At 45.5% G+C, this 17,078-nt stretch overlaps 1 protein-coding gene across 1 annotated transcript; it reads right to left on the bottom strand.

The window, feature by feature from the left end:
* Positions 1-3,207: 3,207 nt before the first annotated feature.
* On the bottom strand, positions 3,208-4,479 carry LOC116524617 (putative UPF0607 protein ENSP00000382826). The gene is given in 2 exon segments (XM_032239897.1): positions 3,208-3,612; positions 3,615-4,479. Coding segments are annotated over 2 exon segments (1,119 nt in total). The 3' UTR covers positions 3,208-3,358.
* Between the last annotated feature and the right edge of the window lie 12,599 nt (positions 4,480-17,078).

Genomic DNA, 17,078 nt, shown 5'->3' with positions numbered 1-17,078 from the left:
GTCTTCACCAGCTGAGCTCTTCCTTGGGAGAGGCTCAGGGACAACCAGAGAGGCCCATGTCCAAGACCTTGAGAGTCCTCTTTCACTTTCCATCCCTGACCCCAAAGTTCAAGACTGTTCCCTCTCAAAGGGGGCCATGTGAGGGGTGTGGTGGGCAGTCGGGGTCTCTTATAGACTTCTAGAGCCCACCCACCTCTGACCCCTTCCCAATTCCTAGGAACCCTAGGGTCCCACTGGGAACACCTATAGTTCTCTTGCCACACGATACAGACCAGTGTTCTCCGCTTTTTTTCCCCATTATTTCTCTCTTAAGGAGGATTTTAGACATTTGCCATCTATTTACTCCTTTCCAAAGAGAAATTGTAATACCCCAGATAAACTGTATATCTGTTTATGTACCTTCAATCACCAGATAAACTGTATATCCGTTCATGTACCCTCTATCCCCGGATAAGCTGTGTATCCGTGCATGTACCCTCTATCCCCGGATAAGCTGTGTATCCGTGCATGTACCCTCTATCCCCGGATAAACGGTATATCTGTTCCTGTACCCTCTATCTCCAGATAAACTGTGTATCTCTTCATGTACCCGCTATCTGTGCTTTACACATAAACGGAGCTAACAATTTTTGTCTTATCCTTCCCACAAATCAATTTGTGCCCCTGTGAGAATGCATGACGTTGATGAAATGGGCTGCCATGTTTTAGGTTTAGGCCAGAGTGAGGGATGACAAAAGTCCCCAGAGGGACTTCGAACACCGGTCCCAGTGCAGTGGGAATTTGACCCTGCAAAACGGCTCCAGGGTCTGCATTCCTGCTTGAGAGCTGGTGCTAGTCCTGTAAAGCCTGAACACTTTAGAGAGGGGCTGTTTCTGTCCTCTTCCCCAAATTCATGTGTTGTCCTCCTAACCTCCAATGTGATAGTAGAACTGGGGCCTTTGAAGGTAATTGGGCCATGAGGGTAGAGCTTTATGATGGGATCGGTACCCTCATTAAAAGACCCAAGAAAGCTTGATTTCTCACTCCCTGCTCTTCACCCTGAGCAGATGCAATGAGAAGACGGCCCTCACCAGAACCCAGGTGTGCTGCCAATTATCCAAATATTGTTTTTCTGGAGAAAAAAAGAAAAGCAAATAGCAACAAAAATGAAATTTCTTATTCCCTTCTTAGATTTTAATTGTGCCAAAAGCCAAAACACACATTTCCTATCCAGTCCAAAATGCAGGAAAAAACGTGCCTACAGATGTTGATCTCAGCTTTATTTGTAACAGGATAAAATGCCTTAGTGTTTCACAGTAGAAAACTGGGAAATGACAACCTTTTTATATATAGTATTCTGCAGCCATTAAAAGTGATGTTTCTGAAAAGCTTCTAATAACACTGAAAAATACTTATGTGATAATCTTAGGTTATAATCTAACTTAATTAAAATATTTTAAAAAGCAGGACAAAAATTCAACATTTTGTGTGATTGTACGTACATTAAAATATGTGTAGAAAATATAGCCAGAGGAAATAAAAACTTTCATTGTCTCAAATTGCCCCAAAGCCCAGGGCACTGCCCATGGCCAGGGGAGGGTGAGTCCTGGAAGCACAGAGGCTGCTGACTCCCAGCCCAGCAGCAGCTGGACCCTCAGCCCCCAGTATCTGGTTTCTCCTTTCACATGAATCCAGGTCCCAGCATCTTGTGATTGATGGGAGCAGCCCTGGCCCACTCGGGGACTGGCCTCTCTTCTTGGAAGACCATAAGATGCTCATGGCAACCTGAGGGCTCTGCAGATCTCCTGTGGGGCTCACACGGGGGCCAGAGCCTCAACCTCTGAGACCTGAAAATGGAGTTGGCAGGATGGGTGGGGCAGAGAAGAAAGTTCTTGGGATGTCCTGGTTAGTCACCCTGATCCTGGGAAATGCACACTCATGGCTGAATCAGGGAGAATCAAGTCTCTTGGCCAGAAATACAAGCCATTATGGCCAGAGAAGCACTAAGCACACACAAATACACATATATGTACACCCAGAATCACAAAGATTTACATGCACAATACTATATGTACATGCACGCTAACTCATTACACAGGTGAACATGTGTGCACACAACACACCTGTCCACGTACACTTATGTACAGATACCCAAATGCACATGTATTCAATCTAATCTCCCTGAATAGGTTAAATCTCTCTTCTTACAGGGTTTTTAGTGTCGGGAACTTTTACTTGATAGCACTTAGTGGTTGCTATTCGTGTAATTAGTTGTTGAATATCTCTTCTACTAGAACAGGGGTCAGCCAACCGTAGCCAACTTTGGCCTGAAGCCTGATTTTGTAAATAAAATATTATTGGAGGAGATCAGGTGCCTACAGGGTCATATTGCTGTAGATGTGAGTAACTGATCAAGATCAACATGTTTTGATTCATTTGGATGATGAACTTAACAGAGAGCTTCCCTATGCTCTCAAGACCTGTATTTTTAGCTATTTAAGACTTTTTGGGGGCCAGGAAGTGACGTTTTCTTTGTTATAGGGAAATATTTTTTAAAAAATGCGTAAGGAGTTAATGTGAAATACTGTGTTCTTACCAAGTGAAAGCCAATGGATGTAGAAAGAGCCTCTGTGTAACTTTAGGGGTGAGTGGGGGAAGCATCCAGTTACTGCAAAGCATGCAGCTGCGGATCTCAGGAGAATCTGCACGTGGGCAGGGAGCGCCACTTTCTCACGGTGGAGGGGAGTGACTGTTCTGCCTTTCTTTCAATACATTAAAATTGTCATTTGAATTTTATGAGGTCCCTACATTTGTTGATCTGCAAGTTTCTTCATGTTTTATTGTTGCAAGATATCTACATGCAAACATTCTTTAGATCTATATGGAGTTTTGTTCTTGTTGCCCAGGCTGGTGTGCAACGGTGCGATCTCAGCTCACCGCAAGCTGTGCCTACTGGGTTCTAGCAATTCTCCTGCCTCAGCCTCCCGAGTAGCTGGGATTACAGGATGCCACCATGCCTGGCTAATTTTGTATTTTTAGTACAGATGCGGTTTCTTCATATTGGTCAGCTGGTCCTGAACTCCCGATCTCAGGTGATCCACTTGCCTTGGCCTCCCAAAGTGCTGGGATTACAGGCGTGAGCCACTGTGCCCGGCCATAGATATCAATTTTTACTCAATTCTTGGTGTGGTAAAAAGTGAAGAGAGGGGCAGGATGAGGGGCCCAGCAGCCACATGGGCCACCTCAGAGGTAGGAGGAGGAGCTGGGATCTGACATGGAGGTGGCCTGGGGCAGGGAGTCTCAGCAGGTGGGGAGACATCGGGGCAGGCTGGCTGCCACTGCAGTTTACCACTCTTCTTTATCCTCCCATGTCGCTTTTTCAGTCTCCCGGATGTTGATGTTCTACGTAACCCGCCGTGTTGCCCGTGAATCCTTCCAGGGATAGGTGGGGACGTTTAGGGGGTGGGGACCCCTTGTCTCTCCCCCACCTCCATTGCTGGGGAGGGACCAGTGGCAGCTGCTGGGGTTGCCCTGACCGTTTTGGTTGTCGGGAACTGTGGCTGGCAGCTCTGGGTGGAGAAGAGCTGCTTACTACAAGAGCTGCAGGATCCTTGCGCTGGGTCTCCTTCCCCCCATCTGCAAGCCTGAGGAGTTGGGCAGGTGGTCTTTCCCCAGCACCTGAGAGGCCGCCTTGTCTGGGCAATGGGAGCAGCCGGGAACTGGGCCAGGGAGCACTGCTGGAGCTGGGTCAGGGAGCACTGCTGGAGCTGGGTCAGGCTTCCCAAGGAGAAGGACGCCTCCTGCAGGGCTGTGTGTGCTGGGCACTCCATGGCCCTTGGAGTGGAAACTCATTGCAGGCACCTGGGCCTTGTCAGTCCTGTTCATTTCCGTCAGGCTCCTGCTATGGACATTTCCCTTTATGGTCCTGGGACTGCAGTTGAGGGAAGCGAGGTTTCCCTGAGTCTCCAGGGGCCTCGAGGTGGATGCTGCTCCCCCATTGCTAGAGGGGCCCCCTTTCTCCTCCTCCTGCCCCTGGGTCTCTACCTGATCGTCCACCTCCATCGGTTCTTCCGGCTCTTCTTCTGCCCTCACCTCCGTCTTCAGAATCAGGCCCAGCACTTGCAGCGAAGGCAGTTGGAGGGGAAGCTTGAGTCTTAGACGAGGGATCCTCACGGCGCTGACGCGTGCGAAGTTGCGTGCAGACAGCACGGGTTTCTCCCTTGAGGGGGGCCTCCAGGCCAGAGGAGGCAGGTCCCGCAGTAGGGTGCTCAAGTTCTGGATATTCCAGCTGACTGGAAAACGAGGCCCAAGACCTCGCTGATGGTTCAAGACGAATCGAGAACAGTGTAGGGCTCCCGGGGCAGACCTACAAACAGGAGCTGTGGGGTGAACCCGGCCAGCCGAAAAGTCTGCGTGGACAAGAGGAGACCATTGCGGTTGCCGCCGCTGCCGGGGCCTGCGGTGGAACCAGGAAAGAAGTTTGCTTAGGAAATTTCCCATATTGCGCAAGTTGTGCACGGACAACAATCAAGGTCAGAAATGGAGAGGGTACTCCTGAGTCACCCACTAGTCTGTGGCCGGGCGGGCACTGGGCAGCTGGGCTCTTATGATATCTCAACGGGGCTGGTGGACAGAGCAGGGTGTGGGGCAGTGCACAGGAGCCCAGCAAGGGCACCTACAAGTGGAGTCAAAGGGCACAGCGCGAGGCTCCCCACCAGTCTAGCCGGACTCTCTAGCCCCAGGGACGTCCTGCTCCTGGGGGCAGGTGTGTGGCCCCGGATGGGCCCAGCTGTGGGGCATGCAGGGCTGATCTGCCAGAGCCCTTCCCACCTGGTGCCTGGCCCAGGTGCTGGCTGGCACCCAGTGGCCATGTCTTGGCTGGCCTTGTCCCCTTGGTTACAGGGCCAGACCCTGCTAAAAGCAGAGTGTAGGAGTAGCCAGATCCTGCCAGGCTCCCCTAGGGCCTCCTCAGCGCCTCTCTGCCGCCTGGAACCAGGCCCGCCTTCTCCGTTGTGGTCCTGGCCTTGCCCGGCAGATTTCAGGAGAGGATGCGTGCCCCGCCTTGACTGACTGCCGCCCCTTACCACTTCCCTTCCTGGCGGGCAGGGTCTCCACTTCTATTTACAAATTTGCCTGAGAACTTTCCTCATATCATTTGGGTGATCATGACCCAGCCAGGGTTTGAACCCAGGCTGTGTGATTCCACAGCCAGCACTCTGCCTGTGTGCTTCCTCATCGTGGATACAGTATGTATCCTGAATTTTTCTGTAGTCCTAGGGTACTTAGCACCGTGGCATGTCTGTAATAAGCACATGCATACATAGAAGGAGGTCTTCAACACATAAGTTGACCATGGCCCACTCTGGGTTCCAGTCCTCTTCAAAGATGTAGGGCAGGGATCACCAGCTGTCAGCACTGCACCATCCCACGTTGCTCTTCTAATGGAGCCTTTCAGCCCATATGTCCTTTCTTGTTTGGTGGGAAGAATCTAAGTATGTAAAGATGATGTTCTAGATCAGCTTTGGTCTATCCTGAAAGAAATTCACCAGTGGACTATTCCATATAGATAAAAGCCAGTTTCTCTAGTCTTCCTGGATGTGTCTAGAAAGCAAGTACATTATTTATTTGCAAGTTACAGCTAGTGCTCGACTTACGACCACAATTGGTTCCGACAGACCGGTCGTAACACGATTTGGTTGTAAGTTGAGTAGGCTATATGTACAGTACTGTGAAATGATGTTATAAAAATCTTTAAGTCATATTTTATCATAATTTTCTTTGTTCATTTTATGCCATTTGTATCATCTCTACACCATTTTGTTATTTTTACATTTGTCAGGTTTAAATAAAACACTGCATTACCAGTACAACTGGCTTAATATTTGCAAAACATACAAAATTACAAAATACAGGTGCATACAAAAATACAAAATACAGGTGTAAAAAATACCATAGGAAACATTTCGTTGGCCTTTAATGTAGCAATCGAACCTTGGTCCATAGGCTGGATGAGTGGAGTCGTGTTTGGCGGAAGAAAAACAAATTTTACATCTGGATGGAGATCGCCTAGATGTGGTGGGTGTCCAGGCACATTATCAAGTATCAATAAAATCTTGAAAGGAATATCTTTCTCCAAACAATATTCTCGAACTTGAGGAATAAAACAGTTCATAAACCAGTCTTCAAACGATCCTTGTGTCATCCATGCTTTACGTTGAGCACGAAAGTAGACGGGCAGTGTGTGCTTGTTAACATTCTTGAATGCATGCGGGTCTGAGTGATAAATTAAGAACGGCTTCAGCTTAAACCCTGCGATGTTCCCGCCAAGCAGCAGAGTTAGCCTATCCTTAAATGCTTTAAATCCCGGCATGCTTTTGGCCTCTTTGTGAATATAAGTGCATGCTGGCATCCGTTTCCAAAATAATCCAGTTTCATCAACATTGGAAATCTGTTCTGCTAGATATCCCTCATCTGTAATTAATTCATCCAGACTATCAACAAACTTACGTGCTCCTTCCTCATCCGCACTCGCTGCTTCTCCAGTCACTCGAACACTATGCGTTTGGAATCTTTTCTTGAATCTCTGGAACCAGCCAGTGCTTGCTACAAATTCTCTACTGTAATCTTCTCCAGCACGCTCCTTCAGAGTCTGAAATAGACTTCTTGCCTTCATCTGCACAGTAAAAAGACTTAATGGTGTCCATTTTTAAATTTGATCTTCCATCCAAATATATAGCAATTTCTCCATTTCGTGGATGGGCCTGCTTCGTTGCTTTGTAACTGTTGATCGCATGGGTGCAGAACCTTTCACAGCTTCACGAATTCTTTATCTTTCAAAATCGTCGACACAGTCGAGTGTGATAACTTCGTATCACATGCGATCACATTCACTTTCTTTCCTCCTTCGTACTGCTTAATTACCTTCATTTTTGTGTCGAGATCGATGGCCTTTCTTTCCTTCTTGGCAGGCTGAGGCATAGACAAAGACAATTTCCTCTTGGTAGACATCTTGGGAGGGGTTTGATGAAAAATATCCAAGACACAAAACACAAATTGCTGTACCGAGTCTGGGATAACAGTTGAAATGGTGCACATGGAGATGGTAGTGCTGCCAGAAGCTGGTCAGCATTGTTGTACGCCCAGCTGGGCAACGTTTGCGCTGCCAGATGCGGAGCAGTCGTGACTAGCGATTGTGATCGTAAAGTCGAATGGTCGTAAGTTGCATAGGTCGTAAGTCGATCAATACCTGTATAGTGGAACAATGTAATGGATTAAAATATGATCAACATAATTTCGTCTTTGGGAGCATGCTAGCTAGATCCACCCTTCACCACACATTACGACACTCTAGATTTTCTTATGGCCAAGAGAAAGACATACTCTTGGATGTCTGGACCAGGGAAACATGTATGAAAAACCATTTGGCCACTCCACATCCTTTCATTAGAGAATTGAAACCATCTATATTCTAGGATATTGCTAAAAGGTAAGAAGTTACTTCTGTCATTGTGTTAATTGTTTTCTGGTTGTTTTGTAGATCTTTTGTTTCCTCCTCCTCTTACTGTTTTCTTTATGGTTTGGTGAGTGTCTGTACTGATAAGCTTTGATTCCTGTCTTCATTTCATTGACATATCTGATGTAATTTTTTCCCTCTGGTTACTCTGTAGCTTACAATGAAAAATTTATAGTTACGATAGACCGTTTAAAGCTGATAAAGAGTTGTGATCACACATGAACATGCTATACTCCCTCCACATCCCATGCCAATGTACAAAATTTATACTTTTTGCCATGATTTACATTGTTCTGTATTGTGTATTTGTTAAGAACTCAGTGTAAATATGAAAATAAAGGATGTTCAACTTTCTCAAGGGTGATTTGAGAGATTCTAAAGGATCATTTCAGTAATGTACAATTCTCGATTTGACTGAATTTATTTTTAACAATTAAGTTGATAGTGTCCAGTGTTTTTGTATTAGTAGTTATTGTTCTTTCACTTGTGAATGAAGCACTCCCTTAAGCATTTCCTGTCAGGCTGGTCTTATGGTGATGAATTCCATCAACATTTGCTTGTCTGGGAAATACTTTATTTCTTTAATTTCTGATGGGTAGCTGTGCTAAGTACAGTACTCTTTGCTGACAGATTTCTCATTAGCACTTCGAATATATCATCCTAATCTTTTCTAGTCTTCAGGGTTTCTGCTGTGAAAATTCCTGATAGTCATATGGAGACTTGCTTACTTGTGATTTGATGCTTCTCTCTTGCTAATTTTGGAATTTTTTGTGTTTGACTTTTGACACATTGATTATAATGTGCCTGAGAAAAGACCTTTTTGGCTTGAATATGGATGAAACCCTTGAAGCTTCATAGATCTGGATGTCCATATCTCTCCCAAGAATTGGGAGATTTTCAGCTGTTAATTTGTTGAATAAGTTTACTGTGTCTTTGTCTGTCTCTTTTCTCTTGTTTCTCTTCTATATTGCCAAAATCTGTTATCTGAATGGCATAGCACAAGTCTTTGTGTTATGATTAGGCTTTGATTTTTTTTTTTCCCTTTTTTCCCTTGGGCTGGGTTATTTTAAAAGTCCTGTCTGAAAGTTCAGAAATTCTTTCTTTTGTTTGATCTAGTGTGCCATGGAAGCTCTCAGTTGTACTTGTTATTTCATTCGTTCAGTTCCTCATTCCTAAGGTTTGTGTTGGCTGGCTGGTTTTCTTTAATGATATCAATGTCTTTGTTGAATTTCTCATTCAGGTTATGGCTTTTAAAAATTATTATTTGATTAAGTTGTCTATATGTACTCTCTTGTATCTGATTGAATTTTCTTAAGATCAATATTTCAAATTCCTTTTGGGGCAATTTGAAATTTTTCATTTATTTAGGGTAATGTTCTGAAGAATTATTGTGCACCTTTCATTGCATTATCATGTTTCTTATCTCCTATATTTATATTTATGATACCGCTGACATGGTCACCTTTTCTAACTGTATAGAGTGACTTACGTGAGAAGGACTTTCACCCGGAGATGTATCTTAGAGTGTCAGTTGGATGGGCTGCCTCTGCTTTAGTTCTAGGAGGACACAGTAGTGCAGTATCTGTGCTCTTCTCTTGCCCTTTTTTTTCCTTTGCTATTATCCATTTTGGTGATACCTGTGAGTGCCTTGGTGACCTAGACTGCAGGAGCATGTGCAGTTTGTTTGCTTGCGGGCTGCAGGAAGGCGGTCTCAGGAGGCTGCATGCCTATCTAGTGAGAGTGTTACTGAGTCACAGGGGTTGGTTTGCCAGTTTCAGATGGGACTCCCCTGGAAACACTCTCCTGGCTGTGGATTACTGGGGCTGGTCTGCAGGTTTAGTATGGGGATCTCCTGGAAGCAACAGGCCCCGTTGATGAGCACACTGATGGCACAAGAAATCAGTCCACAGTTAGAGTGTTGCAGTCACTAGGATGTGGAAGACAAACCTCTTTGACAGTTTGTTTCTATGATATAAAGAGCAATAGCTGCTTTCCTGGAGAATCCTTTTGTCATGACAGGGTAGCCTCTGGGATGGAAGGAGGCAGTGACCACTACTTCATGGAGCAGGAGAGACTCAGCTATGGCTTGGCTTTCTAGATGGTGCTGCATGTGGGTCCCTCCTTTGGGGCAGTATAGCCCTGTGGGCATCAAGCAGCTCCCTAAACTGAGCTCAGAATCTGTAGAGACTACAGGAGTTCCCAGCAACAAAGAATGCAGGTATCTGCGATGGTAATGGGACTGCTGGAGTTTGTTTGCTTATGTTTTTCCCACTAAGGAAATGGTCGTCTTGTTCCCAGTTGATCCCGACTCGGAAGATGGTGTGGCAGAGCAGGGTATTTGGACTTTCTCTCTATCTGACCACCTCTACAGGTTTCCTTGACCCACAGGTTCTCTGTCTCTTCTCTGCTGTCCAGGGTTTTCTCTCAAACCCTCCAGTTCAAATGAGCTTGTTTAGTCACTGTTTTATCCTTTATTATGGAGGGCACAGACATTCCCCTCCTCTCATGTGCCATCTTGTTAGGCCCTCCATCATCTTATTTTTAAAAAGTGGGAGGAATGAAATGGAAGAGAATGCAATCGTGTAGAATAGAACTGATTATATGAGAGAGCATCAAGGATTATTTCATAAAACTTTTGTTTCACTTGTATATATGGGGGTACTCAGATTCACAATATAAATTTTCTATTTTTACTTAGGGTCAAAAAGTTTGAGTTTTTGGGCATACATAATATGTTAGTAGCATCTCTGTAGAATAGACCTGTTGAAATGCCTATGTAAGGGAGTGATCTGTTGCCTTTTTGGTATAAAAATGGGGCTTCTATCAATATATTTAGATCAATGTTATAACTTTCATATTCATACCTCTATTCTTAGTCCCTCCACTTTCCACAGTATCTCTTGTCTTCACTCTTAGGGTCAGAGTTTTAGGCCTCACCTTTCCTGCATCAGGAGAAGCTGACATTGTTCCGTGCTGTGCTCATGATGGTTTTTGCAAACCCAAAGCTCCAGTTCTCATAATTTGATCATGTGCTAATTCCTCAAACCTCTGTACCCAGTTTGGTAAAGCAAAGCCCACCACATGGCAAAGATGAAGGGGCTGTTGCAAGATCACTAGAATTTTCTTTGCCTCTAGTACCAGGAAGAGTCTGTGTCTTCCATGGAAAGACCCGAAGAGATTGACTCACTGCTGAGGAGACCGCTGCCCTTCCCTTAGGTCTGGGAACGATTTTTGTATTTCAAATAAGCTGTTTGTTTCTGATGTCTGGGCTTCTGGGTCTAGGGATTTATAGCTGCTTTGAAATTGTTTGCAAGACATATGAAGCCAGATTGCTTCAGTAAGTACACCCCGGACAGGGCCTGCACCCAGACTTCACCAGCACCACCCAAGGATCCTCTCTGTGTTGCCTCTGGCATTTGGCTTGAGTTTCAGGGGACTCCTTTCTGGTGGGACTCTGTATAAGGTGGCTGCATGGACGTGTTTTTATCCTAGTGCTCTAGGACTAGGAAGGAAGAGTAGAGGAAAAAAGGAGAAGGCAGGAGACGAAGGCTTGTTACGAGCAAACCTGGACCACCTTGACTTCATGAAATTCTTTCTATTTCAATGATTTGCTTAACATAAAATTTTGTTGTACAAATTGCAAAAGCAATTCCAAGGTGACATTGTAGCATATTTACAAATTTCAGAAAACTGAAAAATTAGACACAAAATTTACTGCAGTATACAAAATAATAGATGATCCTATGGAATGAGTCTGTGTTCTTGGATGACAGACTATGACTAAGGATTTCATGTTCCTCAAGTTATACAAATTTAGTATAATTACAGTAAGCAACTGAATGAGATAAAAATAGAATCAAGCTTTAATTTTAAAATTTTGATGGAAGTGTAAAGAAAGCATTAAGAAGGCTATATAATCAATGCAGTTAAATCAGAGGTACAGGTTAGAGGGTATCAAAGTCAATCACAATATTTATCACAATTTGATAGTAAACAAAGATATGATTTTACTTTAAGTGGGGGAAAGTTGAGTAAATGAGCCTGGCAGAATTGGTTGTTTTTCTGGAAATAAATAATGTTGGCCTCCTACTCCCCATCTTACCCCAAAGTAAATGGATAAGAACTTTTAAGTGTAAAACAAAACAATATGTATCTAGAACAAAAATTTAAAAGAATGTATTTTAAAAATAACTTGGGTCTAAGGATACCTTTTAAACCAAGATCGAAATCTCCTGAAATTTTCAGGGACTGTATTACATACTTGACAACATAAGAAGTTGTAAATTGACTTCTGGCAAATAACTTCGATAAACAATGTGGAAAGGTGAAATTGACGGGGAAAATAACATCCCAATGTACTTGACACATAAAGGGTTATTATCCTTAATATTATCCATAATATGCAAAAAGTTCTCAAAAATGGGTAGGAAAAGGCACGACATTCCAATGGGGAAATGGTACCACAGACTGGACTGTTTCCACTGTTCAGTGGCCTGAGTATCAGTGCAGCCAGTGCTTGTCTCCTGCTCCTCTCCCCTGCTGTGATGCCCCCCTCAGAAGGTGTCTCCCCACTCTTAGTGCTTCACTGATAGAAAAATACTGCACTTCCCAAACAAGATGCTAGTTCCAGACACACTTCCAGAATTCTCAGGATGAGAGCATTCATGGATGGATGGTGGTGCTGTTTGCATAAAAATGGGAATGCATTTAATGCTACCAATCTGTGCAGTTCAAGATGGTTAAAATTAATCAATTTAATGTTATCTATGTTTTACCACATTTTGAAAATAAAAGGATAAAGCCGGAACCTAAAAATGTCCAGAGTAACATACAAGACTACCCACTGTTTTTAGAGCAGCCCAGCAAAGCAGCGCTCCTTATAAAGTGGGGATAAGAAAAGTGAAAGATTGTCATTTCCAAAATAACGAATGAAATAGTCTTCCTAGTGGGAAGAAGTCATAGTTTCTTCGCTCATTTTTTTTTTCCTTTAGTTTGCGGGGTTTTTGTTCAGTTTGAATTCACCTGTGGGAGGATGTCCTAGTTGTCACAGGCCTTTGGATTCTTGAGAACTTAATGAGCCCAAGCTGTCCATGAGGAGTAGGGTGCTCAAATTCATCCTTCCAACAGGGGGCTGCTGGGTACCCACTGTGGTTCCAGCCCCATGCTGGCAACAGGAATGAAATGCCCAGTGAGGGCTACACACCCTGGCTGACGTTCCAGGCCATGGGCTCAGCTCCACAGCTGCCTGAGAAATTTGCTTTTAGGGACAATGTGTAGAGGTTGTAGCTGAGCTTTTTGAGGTGAGGTCAGACTTTATCATCACAACCAAGTCACATGCTGATGAGAGGCTCTAAACACCTGGAACCCATGACCTAGCAACTTCCAGATGTTGACTTGGGACGGGGATGGGCTTGTCTGCTCCAAACGAATGCCCTGGCCAGAGAGAGTAAACCAGGGAGACATCCCTGAAAGAGGGTGTTAAGGAGCAGTAGCCCCCTTACATCTCCACCAGGCAGAAAAAAACTCCTGGAAACATCCCCAGAACAGAGAGCTGCTGATCTCTTTCTGGAAGCGCCGGGCCTCAAGAGGTTACTGGTTCCTGCCTACTTGCTCCCAAGGTATATTCTTGATCAGAAAGGAGGGAAGAAGTGTGTGGGTGCGGGGAGGAGGGACAGGGAAGAAGTTGCAGGAATGCCCACAGCAGAGGTCCTCAGAGACGCTGGCTATCCCTGGTGGCAACACCCTTGGTGCTGGTCCTGGGTAAGGATGCCTCACAAGCACCCTATGCTGTGACTTCAGCCCCCAGGATCCTCCTCAGGGTACAGAGAAGGAGCTCAGGTGAGCGCTGGGTGGATGATGCCATCTTTTCCTATTGAAATCACAGAATTTGACAACTAAAGAGAACTTCCAGATGGTTTGAGTCAACTGCACTCTTACTTATTCCAAAAAAGGAAATTATTCAATATGCTCTTCCAGGGTAATAGACAAATCAAATAGATTCATCTTTCTTTATGAACCCATAGGGTATCAGTCATTGAGCCATTATTGTTTTCCTAGAAGAAAACTCTCTTTATGCTCATGAGATTTTCAGAGCATTCGAGTGGAACTGTTGCCTGGTTTTTGGGGTGCAGGGGAGCGCTTAGTGCCCCGGAGAGGATTTTTTTTTTTTAGACTCTTGGTCTTTCACTTACCTAAGAATGGGAGAGGGGACCATGGTGCAGTGTGCTTGCAAGCAAATATCAGATCCCAAAGAGTTTTTGCAGAAAGTGATTTATTTAGGCAGAGAGAGAGAAAAAAAGATGAGAGAGAGAAAGCCTCCACAAGGATTGTGGAAGGGGACCCAAGTCTGGAATCCCGGAGAGGAAAGCAGCTTCCACGCTGAGTGGAAGGGGACCCCAGAGGAGGAAATCTTGGACAGAGAGAAAGCTTCCACGAGGCTGGTGGAAGGGGAGCCAAAGATGGACTCCACGGAGGTGAGGAAGCAGGGGACTGTTAACCTGGGAGGAATTCCCACCTTCTCCAAGCCCCCTGGCCAACGCAAAGAGTTCCTTTAAACTTCCGCTGGAGTGATTGACCTTTGGTCCTTTCCTGTGTGTGCGAAAATTTAAAGACCTCTAATCCCTGGATGGAGAAAGAGGGGAGGGGGCAAGGTTATGGTGCTGGGAAGTTTTGGCCTTTGAAATTACGCCCCCTTGTGGACCCAGGAAGATAATACATTCCCTCAGAACCAGAGGGCCTTAGGTGGGGTGGACACACTGCCCATAAGGGGTGAGCAAGGAGGGAATTTCCAAACCCAAAAACTGGCAGACCTGGCAGAAACTGCTGGAGAGAGAACAGTTACTTGGGCTCAAGTCTAGAGATTGTGATGTGCCTTGCTTTCTAGAATAATAAAAACAGTATATGCCAGCAAAAAATAGAATGGGTGATACTAATGTGATGTCGTTACAACACACACATATGTATGAGTATACACACGTATGCACACATAGGCACACATAGATACGTGTATGTGTGTATTTATAATTGAGGTTGAACTGCTAGGTGATAACACAGTCCTACTTTTCTACCTTCTCTTTTCTAACATCTTTCAAACAGATGATTTTTAAAAAGATATTCAGTTATTTTCAATAATTAAAAAAATTTTCAAACAGAATGAATATGCATGCTGAATTATCAATACCGTATTTTACATTTGGTTTTAAATAAGCAGTGTGTTGTATAGATATTTTAACATTTTAGATGTGAAAGTGGACATAGCTGCTCCTCATTTTTAGAAGAGTAGATTTACAATATATGTGTTTGTTACAAGTTGTATATTTAAATTACTTAAAAATACATCTTCTTTGGTAATAGTTTTTAAAAATAAATGTGTGGCACATTAGAAAGAATGTTTTGAAGCAAAATTGCTTTTCAGCTTGTATGCTCTAAACACCAAAATTTTACTTTGAAGGATTAAAAAACTACAAGGATATTCATATTTGACCTATAAGATAAGTAACTTAGATGGAATAATTTGAATTTGGAAATTTCTTTATACGCCAAATTTGAAGTATCAATGCCATTTTGTTTTTACAGATTTTCCTTGAAACAGTATATTGGCTACCGAAAAGAGTTATGACCCTTTATGAAAGGATGATTTTAGTGATGCAACTTGTGTATGAGGTACATTAGGAAGCATTGATTCCTGTGCCTGTTCACTAAGATTTTATGAAACAATTTATAACAGGGCACAGTAAGTTCCGGGAGTGTGGTCAGGCACATATCCCTCCTCACTGGACCCACAAGAAGCTTTCAGGGTTCTGGGAGAAAGATGCTCACGGTGCAGAGGCTGTCACAAGGGAAGAAGGGCCAGGGTGGGGAATCCAACACAGGGGGCCTGGCCTCACAGGGGAGTCAGAGAAGGTGTTCTGAGGAAGCTGTGTCCAAGCCGAGATCCTTCCTGTTCCGTGTGCTCCAGTGCAAGGCCCACAGGAGTCCCGTAAGCAAGGCCAACCTAGACCCTGTGTGGGGGATTCCCTTGGCAGTGAGGGAAGGGCATGACCTGAGGAGCTGAGGGCAGTCTCAGAAGGACGGCATCAGAGGAACTCTCACAGCTTCTATCATCAACGCTTACAGCTTTGTATCCGCATGGGGGTTGTGACTGGGTGATTTGGGGAAGGGTCTGTCAGAGGGTCGGGGATTGCTCTAAGTTGAATGTTGTCTGATGAAGGAGGCTTGTCTCTAAGTTGGACGCTGTCTGATGGAGGAGGCTTGTCTCTAAGTTGGACACTGTCTGATGGAGGAGGCTTGTCTCTAAGTTGGACGCTGTCTGATGAAGGAGGCTTGTCTCTAAGTTGGACGCTGTCTGATGAAGGAGGCTTGTCGCTAAGTTGGACACTGTCTGATGGAGGAGGCTTGTCGCTAAGTTGGACGCTGTCTGATGGAGGAGGCTTGTCAATTGTTCAGTGTCTCAAGGAATCTTACCTGGAAGAGGGCAGAGGACCGGCAGGAGAAAGCCGTTGCTGGTAATGAGTTAGATGCCACTCATTTTAAACAAGTGAGTTCAGTTCTTGGTATTTTAGGGAGTGATAAAGTGACTTTGATATATTTTCTCTTGGAGGTCTCTGTTAGAGTCACTGTGGGGTGGGGGGTCTCTGTGGGGATCTCCGTGTTGGTTTTGAAGGGACTTTGTATGAGTCTCTGTCAGCGGTTTCTCTGCGCGGGAGTCTCTCTGGGGAGTTTTCATGGGGGGTCTCAGAACCTCTGTTAGGGCCTCGGGGGGTCACCGTGGGGAACCTGAAAGTCTCTGTGAATATGGGGGTCTCTGTGGGAATCTTTGAGTGTGGGGCTCTACACGGGGTCTCCATGGTGCTCCTCTGCTGCCGGTCTCGGGACCCTGTGTCCCATAGATGTTGGGCCCACACTGGAGCTGCCCAGGTCACCATCCCAAACAGGACTTGGCTCCAGCAGTAGCCTGGATGCCCAAAGGGACACCAGAGCCTGTTCCCAACAGGTGTCCTGCATGGGTTCTACCAGGCCTGGGGACAGGCCTGTCCCCTTGTCCTCAGCCTCCAGAAGCGCCCTGGGCACAGCCCTCTGGGGAACTGGCTCTTGCCTGCCCAGCCCTTGCTCCTGCCTTCCCTGGGGATGCCCAGGAGGGACAAGCACCAGGACAGAGAGGGTGCAGGACCCTGCCCTGTGGGGACTGTCCCTGCCAACTATGTGAGCAGATCCTTTGAGGCCCCATATGTTCCCTGCCAGCACCTGGACCCAGAGCCATAGATGTGCTGTGTGACCCAGGCCTGCCCTTGCCTTTGGGGTCCCCCTCCCCTGGGAGTGGCCCTAGCCACTTTTGGATGTAGCGGTTACCAGACTGTGAGGACCCTGGTTACAGCAGCGGGCAGCTTGTGGATCCTGCACTTGTGAACTTAAGTTCATCTTCCCTGATTCTTCTCCCACCTCCCACCCTGGGCCTAAGGTCCCCTTTGCTGGTTCCTGACCACAGGGTTCCACCAGAGGGGCAGGCAGCAGCCCTGGGTGCCCTGAAACGCCAACCCCACACTCATTAGCGGGCTGGGAGGCTCGTCCTGGAGGCTGCTCTGGAGAG

This window comes from Sapajus apella, unplaced genomic scaffold (assembly GCF_009761245.1).
Source record: "Sapajus apella isolate SASKATOON/1434 unplaced genomic scaffold, GSC_monkey_1.0 scaffold46, whole genome shotgun sequence".
In the NCBI taxonomy this organism is placed as follows: Eukaryota; Metazoa; Chordata; class Mammalia; order Primates; family Cebidae; genus Sapajus; species Sapajus apella.
This window is presented reverse-complemented; position numbering and strand designations above follow the sequence as displayed.